This window comes from Cetorhinus maximus, chromosome 15 (genome assembly GCF_964194155.1).
Source record: "Cetorhinus maximus chromosome 15, sCetMax3.hap1.1, whole genome shotgun sequence".
NCBI lineage: Eukaryota > Metazoa > Chordata > Chondrichthyes > Lamniformes > Cetorhinidae > Cetorhinus > Cetorhinus maximus.
In genome coordinates, this window is record NC_135893.1 from 11,564,048 (window position 1) to 11,576,501 (window position 12,454).

General features: G+C 43.0%; 1 protein-coding gene across 4 annotated transcripts in view; it reads left to right on the forward strand.

The window, feature by feature from the left end:
- The window catches only part of acot7 (acyl-CoA thioesterase 7), a 242,897-nt gene that overhangs the window by 87,925 nt on the left and 142,518 nt on the right, over positions 1-12,454 (forward strand). For all 4 annotated transcript variants that reach the window (XM_078557881.1, XM_078557882.1, XM_078557883.1 and 1 more), the window contains one exon: positions 7,129-7,243. In XM_078557881.1, coding sequence (XP_078414007.1) covers positions 7,129-7,243 — 115 coding nt within the window. The remainder of the gene's footprint in view (positions 1-7,128; positions 7,244-12,454) is intronic.

The window sequence follows — 12,454 nt, forward strand, 5'->3', positions numbered from 1 at the left end:
GTGCCCATTTTCACAGCAGGCACCTGAAAAATTGGTGGATGCTAGCGAGTGTATTTTTATTAAGTCAAAATTGAGCATTGAACAGCCAGGTGCAGCACAGCCAGATATAGAGAATGATCCTCTGCTCTTTTTCAATAACGTAGTTTAATTCCAATTGTGGAAGAAGCCCCCTTTCTTCCCTAGTGTAAGGTTTTTGCTGAGACATCTGACTCATGAGATTAAACAACTGTTTTCCCCCTGTGTGAGAAGTGAAAATAACATAACCAGTGCTGTTCTCACATTGGAGCTGAGGCATATTGTCATGTCATTGTAAATTAAGCCCTCCTTATGGTGCTTTCTACTGTAAGTGGGGGGAAAATGAAATAATCAATTTCCCAGAACTACCTTCACTCATCTAATGGCTTATGTGGGTGCAGAGGGAGTCAGGAGGTGGGGGTAGGGGGTGGTGGGTGCAGTGCAAGTACACCTTCAAAGTATTAGGTGCAACTTAAACAAAAACGAAAATACCTGGAAAAACTCAGCAGTTAACTGCGTTCCTCTCCGCAGATGCTGCCAGACCTGCTGAGTTTTTCCAGGTATTTTTGTTCTTGTTTTAGATTTCCAGCATCTGCAGTTTTTTGCTTTTTTCTAGGTGCAACTTAAAGCTAGGTGGTACATGTTATAAGCTTACTAATTAAATATAGCCTTTCAATATATAATCTCTGATAAATGTAACCAGTTGAAAGGAGAGTTAGAATGATTAAACAATAGAATTCCATCAGTAAATCCAAGAAAGCACTGTTGATTTCCATTGAGGCCTGAGTTCTGATTACATTCAGAACTAAGGAGCAGTGGGAGCTGCCATTTCAGTGTTACAGCTTACTCAAAACTAATTTGCATTAGTCTGGGAAATTAAAGGTTAGATTTGCTTTTTGACAACTCTACAGCAAAAGGAAGAAAGACTTGCATTTATACACTGCCTTTCATAACCTTGGGACATCCTACAGCTATTCACAGACAATGAAGTACTTTTGAAATGTGATCACTGTTGTAATATTTGAAACTCAGCAGCCAATTTGTGCACAGCAGGGTCCCACAAACAGCAGTGTAATAATGACCAGATAACCTGTTTAAGATATGTTGGTTGAGAAGTAAACATTTGTCAGGGCATTGTGGCTTTTCTTTTTCTGTCATTTGTTTCTATTGGAAAGGATTGTTCGTTGGCTTTAAAATGCTTTGAGATGTCCCGTGGTCATGAAAAGCACTATATAAATGCAACATTTATTTCTTAACTACAGAAGACATCCTCTACCTATTAGGGGACGTCAACCAACAGCAGTGTGATTAAGTGTGAAGTTTTGTAAGTTAAAGGGACACTATATCTACGAGAAGTTGTTTGACAAGCCTTTTCTGCTCATGGAACCGTAGACATTTATGACAGAGAGGGAGGCTATTTGGTCCAATGTGCTAGTGCCAGCTGAAAAAAAGCTATACCATCTATTCCCTGGGGATGGGAGGGAGAAGAAACTAATCTTGTTACACTGGCCCTCTATCCAGCTCTCCCTGTCCCACCCCTCTCAACCAGCTTATATTTCATCTCATTTCTATTTTTCCTTAGTTCTGATGAAGAGTCATACAGACTCAAAATGTTAACTGTGTTCCTCACCGCAGACGCTGTCAGACCTGCTGAGTTTTTCCAGCTATTTTTGTTTTTGTTTCAGATTTCCAGCATCCGCAGTATTTTGCTTTTATCTTGTCACACTGCTGTTGTACACAACTGGTGCAGCGTTAAAGGATAAGCTCAAATGCTGAAAATCCGAGATAAAGGCAGTAAATACTGTAAATAAACAACATATCGATTGGTAATTCTTTGAGGAGGTAACGAGTAGGTTAGACAAAGGAGAGCCAGTTATCTACTTGGACTTCCAGAAGGCCTTTGACAAGGTGCCGCACAGGAGGCTGCTCAGTAAGATAAGAGCCCATGGTGTTAGAGGCAAGGTACTAGCATGGATAGAAGATTGGCTGTCTGGCAGGAGGCAGAGAGTGGGGATAAGGGAGTCCTTCTCAGGATGGCGGCCGGTGACTAGTGGAGTTCCGCAGGGGTCAGTGTTGGGACCACAACTTTTCACTTTATACATTAATGGTCTAGATGAAGGAACTGAGGGCATCCTGGCTAAGTTTGCAGATGATACAAAGATAGGTGGAGGGACAGGTAGTATTGAGGAGGCGGGGAGGCTGCAGAAAGATTTGGACAGGTTAGGAGAATGGGCAAAGAAGTGGCAGATGGAATACAACGTGGACAAGTGTGAGGTCATGCACTTTGGTAGGAAGAATAGAGGCATAGACTATTTTCTAAATGGGGAGAGAATTCAGAAATCTGGAGTGCAAAGGGACTTGGGAGTCCTAGTCCCGGATTTTCTTAAGGTTAACTTGCAGGTTGAGTCGGTAGTTAGGAAGGCAAATGCAATGTTGGCATTTATTTCGAGAGGACTAGAATATAAAAGCAGGATGTGCTGCTGAGGCTTTATAAGGCTCTGGTCAGACCACATTTAGAATATTGTGAGCAATTTTGGGTCCTGTATCTCAGGAAGGATGTGCTGTCCCTGGAGAGGGTCCAGAGGAGGTTCACGAGAATGATCCCAGGAATGAAAGGCTTAACATATGAGAAAGGTTTGAGGACTCTGGGTCTATACTCGATGGAGTTTAGAAGGATGAGGGGGGATCTGATTGAAACTTACAGAATACTGAAAGGCCTGGATAGAGTGGACGTGGGGAAGATGTTTCCATTAGTAGGAGAGACTAGGACCCGAGGGCACAGCCTCAGAGTAAAGGGAAGACCTTTTAGAACAGAGATGAGGAGAAACTTCTTTAGCCAGAGAGTGGTGAATCTATGGAATTCATTGCCACAGAAGGCTGTGGAGGCCAGGTCATTGAGTGTATTTAAGACCGAGATAGATAGGTTCTTGATTGGTAAGGGGATCAAAGGTTATGGGGAGAATGCGGGAGAATGGGGTTGAGAAACTTATCAGCCATGATTGAATGGCGGAGCAGACTCGATGGGCCGAATGGCCTAATTTCTGCTCCTATGTCTTGTGGTCTTATGGTACCTCTTGGAAAATGAAAGGGTTTCATTCGGGTGAACAGAAGTGCATGAATTAATTTGTTTTGATTGGATTTGTGTCATGATCTGGATATGTTGAATTCTTTCATAGACATATTTTAGCATCTCTTTTAAGCATGATATCTTTGTGTCTGAATGAATATTTTAATTGAGATTATTTTTCAAAGTAGTCTGATTGGGCAGAATCTTACTGCCTTCGTCTCTGACACAAGACTGGAACCTGGGCCTTCCAGCTGCTCTTTACCAAAGCAACCATTTAACAGCCTGCCTCCAGGCTGCCCAATCAATTAGGGAAGGTGGGAAAGCTGATCCAGCCATTTTGTCAGAGAAAGGATTTATTTCCTTTATTCTTTTTATGGGATGCAGGCATCACTGACAAGGCCAGCACTTGTTACCCATCCCTAATTTCCCTTGAACTAAGTGACTTGCTAGGCCATTTCAGAGGGCAGTTAAGAGTCAAACACATTGCTGTGGGTCTGGAGTCAAATGTAGGCCAGATCAGGTAAGGATGGCATATTTCCTTCCTTAAAGAAAGGGACGTTAGTGAACCAGATGGGTTTTTTCTGACAATTAACAATAGTTCCATGGTCAGCATGTCTGATTTCAATTCCAGATGTTAGATTGATTGGATTTCAATTTCACCAGCTGCCCTGGTGGGATTTGAACCCATGTCTCCAGAGCATTAGACTGGGCCTCTGGGTTACTAGTCCAGTAACACTGCCACCTTGCCACCATTTTCCATAAAGGGACCGTAACATGTTTTGAAAAGTTCAGCAACACTTGGCTTTTTCAGGCTGCAGCACCCACAGAATGGAGAGGAGACCTAGGAAGCTGCCCAATCCCACCCCCGCTCCTATTCACTTACAGTAAAATGCAACTGCACCTTTCTCGCCTGACCTTCTGACTCGGGCTGGGTGAGAATAGTGCAGTGCAGCAAGTTCCCAGGGTCTTCAGTCGAGTGCAGGAGAGTCGGGAGAGAGGAAGATATGCCCCCTTTTGCGGCACTGGTTGCCGTAAAGCAGGTAGGTTTAAAGGTCCAGCCACTTTGAGAAGCCAGGGAGAGGGTAAGTATGTAAGGTAGGCAGGATGGTGAGGTGGGATGGGTTGGGGCGGGGGGGTGGGGGCGGCAGGTGGTGGTGTGATGGGTTTGGGGGGGGCGGTGTTCAGGTGGTCAGTGGGGGGGTGTCGGGTGGCCAGGTAGTCAGCGGGGGATGGGTCAGGTGGTCAGTGGTGGAGGATGAACATTGGGGGTGTGGTTGGTGGGGGTAGTTGGGGAGTTGAGGGTAGTCAGGATCAGGAGGGCAGGCTGGGGGTAGTTGGGATTCAGGAGGGCAATTGTGGGGGGTCGGAGTGTGGTAGGTTTTCAGGTGGTCAGGGCGGTCACAAGTTAGAAGTGGTTTGAATTCTTCTAACATTTCCTGGCTAACAATTCCTGTAAGATAGTCGGAACCATCTGAAGACTGCAATTTAAATCGGCATGGTGGATAGGTCCCATTGCAGGGTAATGGCCCAACGGAAGTTTGAACTTTCTGGGCAATTGCCATGCAATCCTTACATGGGGGGCCCTGGGGGTGGGGGCTCCCCCTGCTCATCTTTGGGGTATCCCCCCTGCTCATCTTTGGGGTATACCCCCTCACCCACGTACAACGCATCAGGGAACGGAAGCTATGGGCCAATGTGTTAGGGGTCTTACCTCCATTTGGATCTCGTGGCCATCCTTCTGCCCTGTGGAGGGACATTCGGCTGAGGAGAAAGCAGCTGCTGCTGCTGTTGGCAGTGGTGAGGCTGCTACCCTAGACCCTGAGCAGAGGTCTGTAGGCTAGCAGCAGGGAAATGCACCTGAAGATGGGTGAATTCTGGACAGGTGAAGTTTCTTCCAAGCAGTTGGCAACCACCTATCAAGCAGTGATAGCACTGTCTGACAGAAGAACTGTTTTGGACAGCAGCCTCTCACCTGGCCATGGCTGGAGCTCTTCAATGTGACTGGTCAGAACCTCCACAGTTTGTCAGTTTGACTGAGGATATTCTTCCCTGTGTGCACTTGCCTTCTCCAACCTGCTGGGTTGGAGACACAGCATTGAACTCCTGCTCTGTTGGGAAAGAGGGAACCCATGGAAAATAACTCCTAATTGCAACCTACGTACTTCAGTTGGCCTCCTGCCTCAGCCTCAGGGCTGTCCATTCCACTCCCAACACAACCCGGGAAAGCTGGGAGGGGTCGAGCTGACATTCAGATCCCAATCCATCTTCATTTTCTGCAATTTTCCCAGCCACACAACCTTTGCCTCTGAACGTGCCTCAATTGAACTGGGAAAATTTCATCCATTCAGTTTGAGATTTGAAAAAAAGACCTGGTGTTCTTAAGTACAGTTAACATATTTAATAACAGTTCATTAACAATTATCATCATAATCTTACGACAACACTAAAGATTGAAGAACATTTGGAAATTGTCACAGAAAATAGACAGCTGAAAAGAATGGCAAAGTAAGTTCAGGAAATACTCAATGTAACCATTTCTATTTCAGAATAACACTTCAAAAATATAAGATACTTGGTTTAAAAATCCATGGCTTTATATCATCAGCACTGGTCTGCACTTCCTCTCATTGAACTTTTGACATTCTGTTCAGTCCTCCCGTTAACTGTATTATATTTCCATTACTTCTCACAGCCAGATTGTTTCCCACGACCTTGTGTCTGGAGGAAGCTTGCTTTTTACTTTGAGAGCATTTCTGTCAGATACAAACTAAAGGACATGGTGTACCCAGATCTTGGTTCCTTGAAATTGTAGTACCAAAAAGAGGAGGATATATAGCTTAACTGTATTCCACAGTTGAGATTTGTACTGGTGTTGAGCAACCTGACCTGTAGTCCTTAAAGAACTATTGGAGGCCATTCAAAAAATGACCTAGGACCTTTGTTGTCTTTATTTTCATAGGATTAAGAGGGCTAATGCTTCTCCTGGCCTTACAAAACCTCTTGGTCCCTTGCTGTGCCTGCCCCTGCCTTCTTCAATCAACCAATTTCCCATCTTCCTCAATCGGCAAGCTGCACCATAGCACTGACTTGGCCCATCTAGCTTGCTGGATCAAACTACACAATGAGACCCAACCCTCAAAGTGGCTCTGGTCTCCAGCAGGAGCAGCAGGAGATGGGTGGAAGGGCACACAACTACTCGTACTATGCCTAAATTAAAATTGATCCTGTAATCTTTCTTGGAATGTTATAGGCTTATAAATGATTTGCGGTAATGAATTATCAATGTAATTTTTTTGTCATTTAATTTGTTAAGTGCACCTTATGGCCATTAAGATGCAGGGTGTAATAAACTAGAAATATTTGTATTTTATTTTGTGCCTTATCACTGAAATGTTTCAAAGCGTTTCACGGAATGGACTGATTTTGGGGCACAGATTTTTCCAGATATTTTCCAGATCCTGGGTATTGCATGTTTTTTCCACTTTTCATAAATTAAAGTTCCCTTTGTTCTGCCCCAACAATGTTGACTAACTGTCATTTTTATATTGATATGCCGCATTGGCTATCTGAGTATCACTTGCCTACTGCAGATGACACCATGTCAATGTAAAACTCTGTGAGACTAAAGTCTGATTTTCAGTTGAAGGATCACCAACCCAAAATGTAGATCTGTTTCTTTCCCCACAGATACTACCTGATCTGTTTGGTGTTTCATCATTTTCTGTTTTGATTTCAGATTTCTAGCATCTAGCGTATATTGCTTTTGTTTTCGTTTCCCCACCAACCAACTGCACCCCACCCCCCCCAAATCCCTCCCCTCAATATTGATGGTAGAGATGTGAAGCCCCTTCAGATGTTCTATCAAGTAAAAAAGTGCTCTACAGTTGTAAGCCACTGTTGCTATTGATTTTGGAAGTAGATCTTTTGAGAAATTGTTGAGGAGCAATAAAAAGTTTGACTAGAATAATCAAATATGCTGCTTAGTAAAAGTAAAGTCGCATAATAAACATGGAATTTTCTGCTTTTCTTCCTGTACACTTTAAAAGTATACAAGTCCAGAACAGCAGGAGGAAGGTAGAAAGAGGTACGAAGCTCAGAAACTGGACCGACTAGAGACCAAGCAAAGGAGCGAAGATATCATCTTGCCTGTCATCAGTGTGGGTAAGCTGCACATTTACGTTTATTTCCATTTTTATAATGATCTGAGAGAGAGTTGTGAGGTAATCATTTGATCAGTATCACCCTATCATATTGCTTTTACCTTTTTACAATGCTCATGTAAGTTGTTTAGAACACAATGGCACTTCAAATTAAGCTTTCTAATCTTAATTTCAACTTGATAAAACACATTAATAATGCTGAATAAAAGTTGTGTCAATTTTAGGTTAAACCCAATAAAACATGAAAACACAACATCAGCTCATTACAGCTCTGGTGTGGCACATGCAGCCACCTAGTGCAGGGAACACTTCAGCTCATCGTTCCATTCACTCACAGCTACTTTCACCCAAATCAGAGAAAAATTCAGGTCAAAAGTAAAAGATGAAAATCAGAAGACCAGAGTTGTAGGAGAATGGAGGTTCTGCTACTCATTTCACAATTCAAGCATATGTAGAGCTTTTGTTACAGCTGTAAATCTGTCACAAATGAAGTTGCATGATAAGAAAGCTGTCACTTTTCAAACACCATGACCCAGATTTTTGTGTGGATTCGGGGAAAACACAACCTGCACACTTTTGCGCCTTCTGAAATGCACACGCATGACTTTGCCAAGAAATTTTGACTTTTCACACAAGGGTGGGGTTTGTAGTGCATTTTGCAATCTGCAGTGGAGTGCACAAGGAGTGTGGTTGTGGAGATGGGCCAGTTAGAAGGCACTCCTCAGTCCTCAAAAACAGCAGCCCAGTTCCCAACATCGTTTAAGGCCCCCTTAAACCTCACCCTTCAGCACCCCACCCATCCCCATGGCCCCTCAGATTGCCCATGCCATACTGCCACCTCAGATGCCCATGCCACCTCCGTGCTCCCTCAGCCCCACCTGGCCCCCATGCCACCCCATGTTCCCTCAGATCTCCCATGTCACCTCCACACTCCCATATATCCTCCATTGCCACTCAATCAGCTTGCATTATGTGCAGTCCTTAGGAGTCATGCAATAGCAATGAGAATAATTTTAAAGTCATTGGAAAAAATTAAACCTCTAACAATCTCATAAATCCCTGAATTCAAAAACACTATCATTGATACTTTAAAAAAAAACTATTCTGGGACAAAAAATGTTATAATCCTTTAAGTGCCAAGTAGGTTTGTAAACAAACAAGAAACCACATCGAAGGCACATTATGTTATTTCAGCCTCTTATTTTCTGTCCTACTTGGGTCAATAAACCACCTGCTGAGCTGAAACCATTAGCAATTTTGGAAACCAGCCAAGCTTTCATAATGGCTACAGCTGTCATAGCAAAAGCTTCTAGTTACATTTCCTGAAACTAACAGAACAGAATGGTGTACCATTTCAACTTAAAAGCAGCATGCCTGTTGGTCAATGGAGGGGAGCAGGAGCAGATATTTTTCAACTTTCAAAAGCAGTGTTTTTTTTTAAACAGCCAGAGCTGTCATTTGTTTTAAATCACAGCACAAAACATGACAGCAGAAGCTGTCAGGATATTTTTCTACATTTTTAACTACATTATGGCACAATCCAATGGAAAAAGTGTTGTAATACATTTCAAAACCTACACAATGGTGGTCAATGTAATGGTTAATTTACCTTTGTAGGACAGAGCGCTATGATGAATCACTGTATTGAAAACAAAATTGCATTGCAGTACAGCATCTAATAGTGGAATCTGAAGGTGTCAAAGCATTTTACACTTACGTTACAGAATGATCCCCACTCCTTAACAGGCTTCCCCCAGTGGTCACAAACTCTCTAGGAGGCATGTTTTTTTTTTAGGATTTATAAAACACAGACCACCACACGAAAATAGTGTGTGGGAGAAAATACAATTTTCTGGTGGTCCTCACAATGGGGACCCAACCTCGGAAGAGGTGTGTGTGGTTTTGCACCCAAGACCTTCTCGACTTGCCAAGAGGCCACACAAAAATGGCATGTGGTCGGGAAGGCAGAGTTCACATTGCACAACTCAATGTGCAGCTCCAACGGGAGATGAAAATCTGGCCCCAAAACTGAGAGTTTTATTAATGTTGATTGATTTTGTCACCGGCACCAACTTTAAAGGTATTCTTTTATGAAGCAATTATCATTTTTTAAAAAATATATTAATCAAATGTGATATTTTAACATATTGGAAATCATGCATGTTTGATATTAAAAGGGTTCCGTGTGTGTGATATATAAATTATATATGGGTAGCAACTTGTGAAGAATTGACCTTCAGATGTAATCTCTCTTGTCAACTCCAATTCCTAAACCCAATTACCCATTTACTGGTTTATTTCTTGGTAAAGGATCACGCCTCATGGTGTGAAAATGATACTTCAAACAGTCAGGAGCTTAAATATGTGACATTCAAGTTAAATAAATGACCTTCAAATCTTCCTGAGAACTATAAAATGGAAAATAAGACCAGCAGTAAAATGCTTGGTGAGTTTTTTTAGCCGGAGGACAGACTTCAGCATTTCATTTGCTTCTTGTTACGATCCCAGCTGATGTTAATACTGGACAAGTCAGATCCCAGAATGAAACCTGGCTTGATAGAACCTAACTTTTATATATTTTTTAAGAAACTGTGGAGGTAAGTTACTGAACAAATTCACAGGAGCATGATGATGAACTTTTCACACAAAGAATAAAACATTTATTAAAAAGAAAAATGAACTATATTATATCAGACAAAAAGGTTGGAAAGGTCCCAATACAAACACAAGAAAATGATTCAAACATTCACTATTCCTTTGCCTCAGCCATCTCTTTCCAGGCACATATGAATTCAAAAAGATAAAACAATTTATCATATCTATCTTATACTCTAACATTCGGGGTAAGTATGCAGTACTTGTGAACCAACTGGCGAATTGTGGACAGACACACTACACTACAAAGTAAATGACATTGTGACCAAAGCAGATTCTGTGGATTTCTCAGCAACCCACCCAGGCCCTTGTCACACCATGAGCCAACCGGTCTCACTGAAACACTGGCTGGGATTTTCTGGCTCTGTCGCGGGTGGGACCCACCGCGGGCGAGGCGATGCCCCAGCCAGAAGTCCATTGACTTGCGGCGGGACCAGAAGATTGCGGCGGCAGGCGGGTGCAGAAAACCCCGCCGATTGTATTTCTCACAGGGGTTTCCAATCTCCACATTTGAAACTCGCCTGGGAATTCTCTCCCTCATGTCTCCCTCTCCTGGACAACTTCACCAGGATTCACCCCCAGGATTTCTGTCTCGCCTTCTGAGATTCCTTTCCTCTGGATCTCCGTTTACACTCACGCTTCACCTTCCAAGCACACTTTCAGATCCTCGGCCATGCCAAGGATCCTGCTCCAAAAGGATACTTTTACCCTTATGGCCCTCAGCACGGAGTCACCAATCTTTGGCTGCCCTCTCAGATCTTCAGACTTCTCTTGAGCCCACTTTGCTTCCAAGTTTGTTCCCCGCAGCTCTCCCTCTTTATTTCAGAGCCTAGTGCTTTGTTCCTTATCTCAACTTTAATTACCAGGATCTGTTTCTGATCTCTGTCTTTGTCCCTTTCCTGAAACCTCCCGCTGGGACCTGTTTGTGCCCCACTTCCTGGTTTGGGATCTTCTTCTTTGATTGGGATCTTCTTCTTTGATTGGGACCTTCTCCCTATCCTCCTACCTGTGTCCTGCTCCCTGGTGTACCTTCTCTGCAATGATGCTCCTCTTCAGGTCACCTGGCCTGCAGCTTTATGCTGTTTCACTTTTCTTCTGCGCATGTGCGCAGGGTCAGTTCCCGGCCTAAAGACATTAAAGAAATGAACTGCGCATGTGCAGAAGGCCTGTTCTCAGCCTGAAGACGTGGAAGACACCAACTGTGCATGGGCGGCCCTTTCCCAGCCAGCGCATGCACAGAAGTCCCGAGGCCCAATTGGAACTGTAGTTCCCGAACTACAACTCCAATTTAAACTTAAGGTAAGTTTTTCTTTTTTTTGTTATTTCATCACATTCTCCCAAGATGGTTCAATAGTTTTAGTTCAAGGATTCTCCTGTGGAATCTTCCATTTAGCCATTTATTCAGAAAAGTGACATAGCTGAGGTATGACACGACATTGAGGCAGTTATACACCATCCCCAATACTTAGTCCCTCTGAACTAATGCTCTCTTAAAAAAGGAAAATTACTTGCACCTGTAGTGTATTAGTGAAAAACAGAGCAAAAATAACTAAGAATGAACTCTGAAGACAACCAATTAAAAACATAATTACCAGGAATTTTAGCAAGTTTGATTAGAAGGCTAATCTGTAGGGTTTTGTTTGAAGCTTATAGGTCTATTTTGGGTGGACGTGTAGGGAAAGCTGATGCCAAATAAATGGCTTAGTTGAAATGCACTGTATACGTGGGGGGACAAAGAAATTGCTCAGTTTGATCATTATCAAGTTATGTAATGAAGTGCAAAATTACATGCTAACCACTTGCAGAATAGCTACCTTGGTGGATTTTAATCTTAGATTGGATTCGCAGGTAGGTATTTCCAATTTTCTGCTCTCCTGATGGCATGGATGTCTTAACTTTCCCAGCAGGAATTATTGGATAGTGATCAAGAGTAAAAAGCCTAGCTGTTGTTTCCCCCCTCTGTTAGTGAGTTTCAGTGATATACTTTTTAAATTGCTCCCCTAGATTTTCCTCGAGCTTCAGACATAGGAACAGGAGAAGGCCATTCAAAACAAAATAAAAACAGAATTACCTGGAAAAACTCAGCAAGTCTGGCAGCATCGGCGGAGAAGAAATCAGTCAACGTTTCGAGCCCTCATGGCCCTTCAGCAGAACTGAAGCATAGTTTCAACAAGGGAGAAATATAAATTGGTTTAAGGTGGGTGGGGGGGAAGAGACACATTGAGGGTGTGGTGTGAGCAGATAATCAAAAGATGTCAGAGACAAAAGGGTCAAAGAGGTGTTGAAGGTGGTGGTCTTTGAGAAAAGTGCTAATTAAGAATGCAAGACAGGATATTCAAAGTACAGCTCTAGTGGGGGTGGGGTGGAAAGTCTAAAGGTTTTAGTTTTAGATTTAAAAATAATGGAAATAGGTGGGGAAAGAAGAATCTATATAAATTATTGAAAAAAAAAGGCGGGTGGGGGGGGGAAAGAAACGGGGTGGGGATGGGGGGAGGGGGAGTTTAAGATCTAAAGTTGTTGAATTCAATATTCAGCCCAGAAGGCTGTAAAGTGCCTA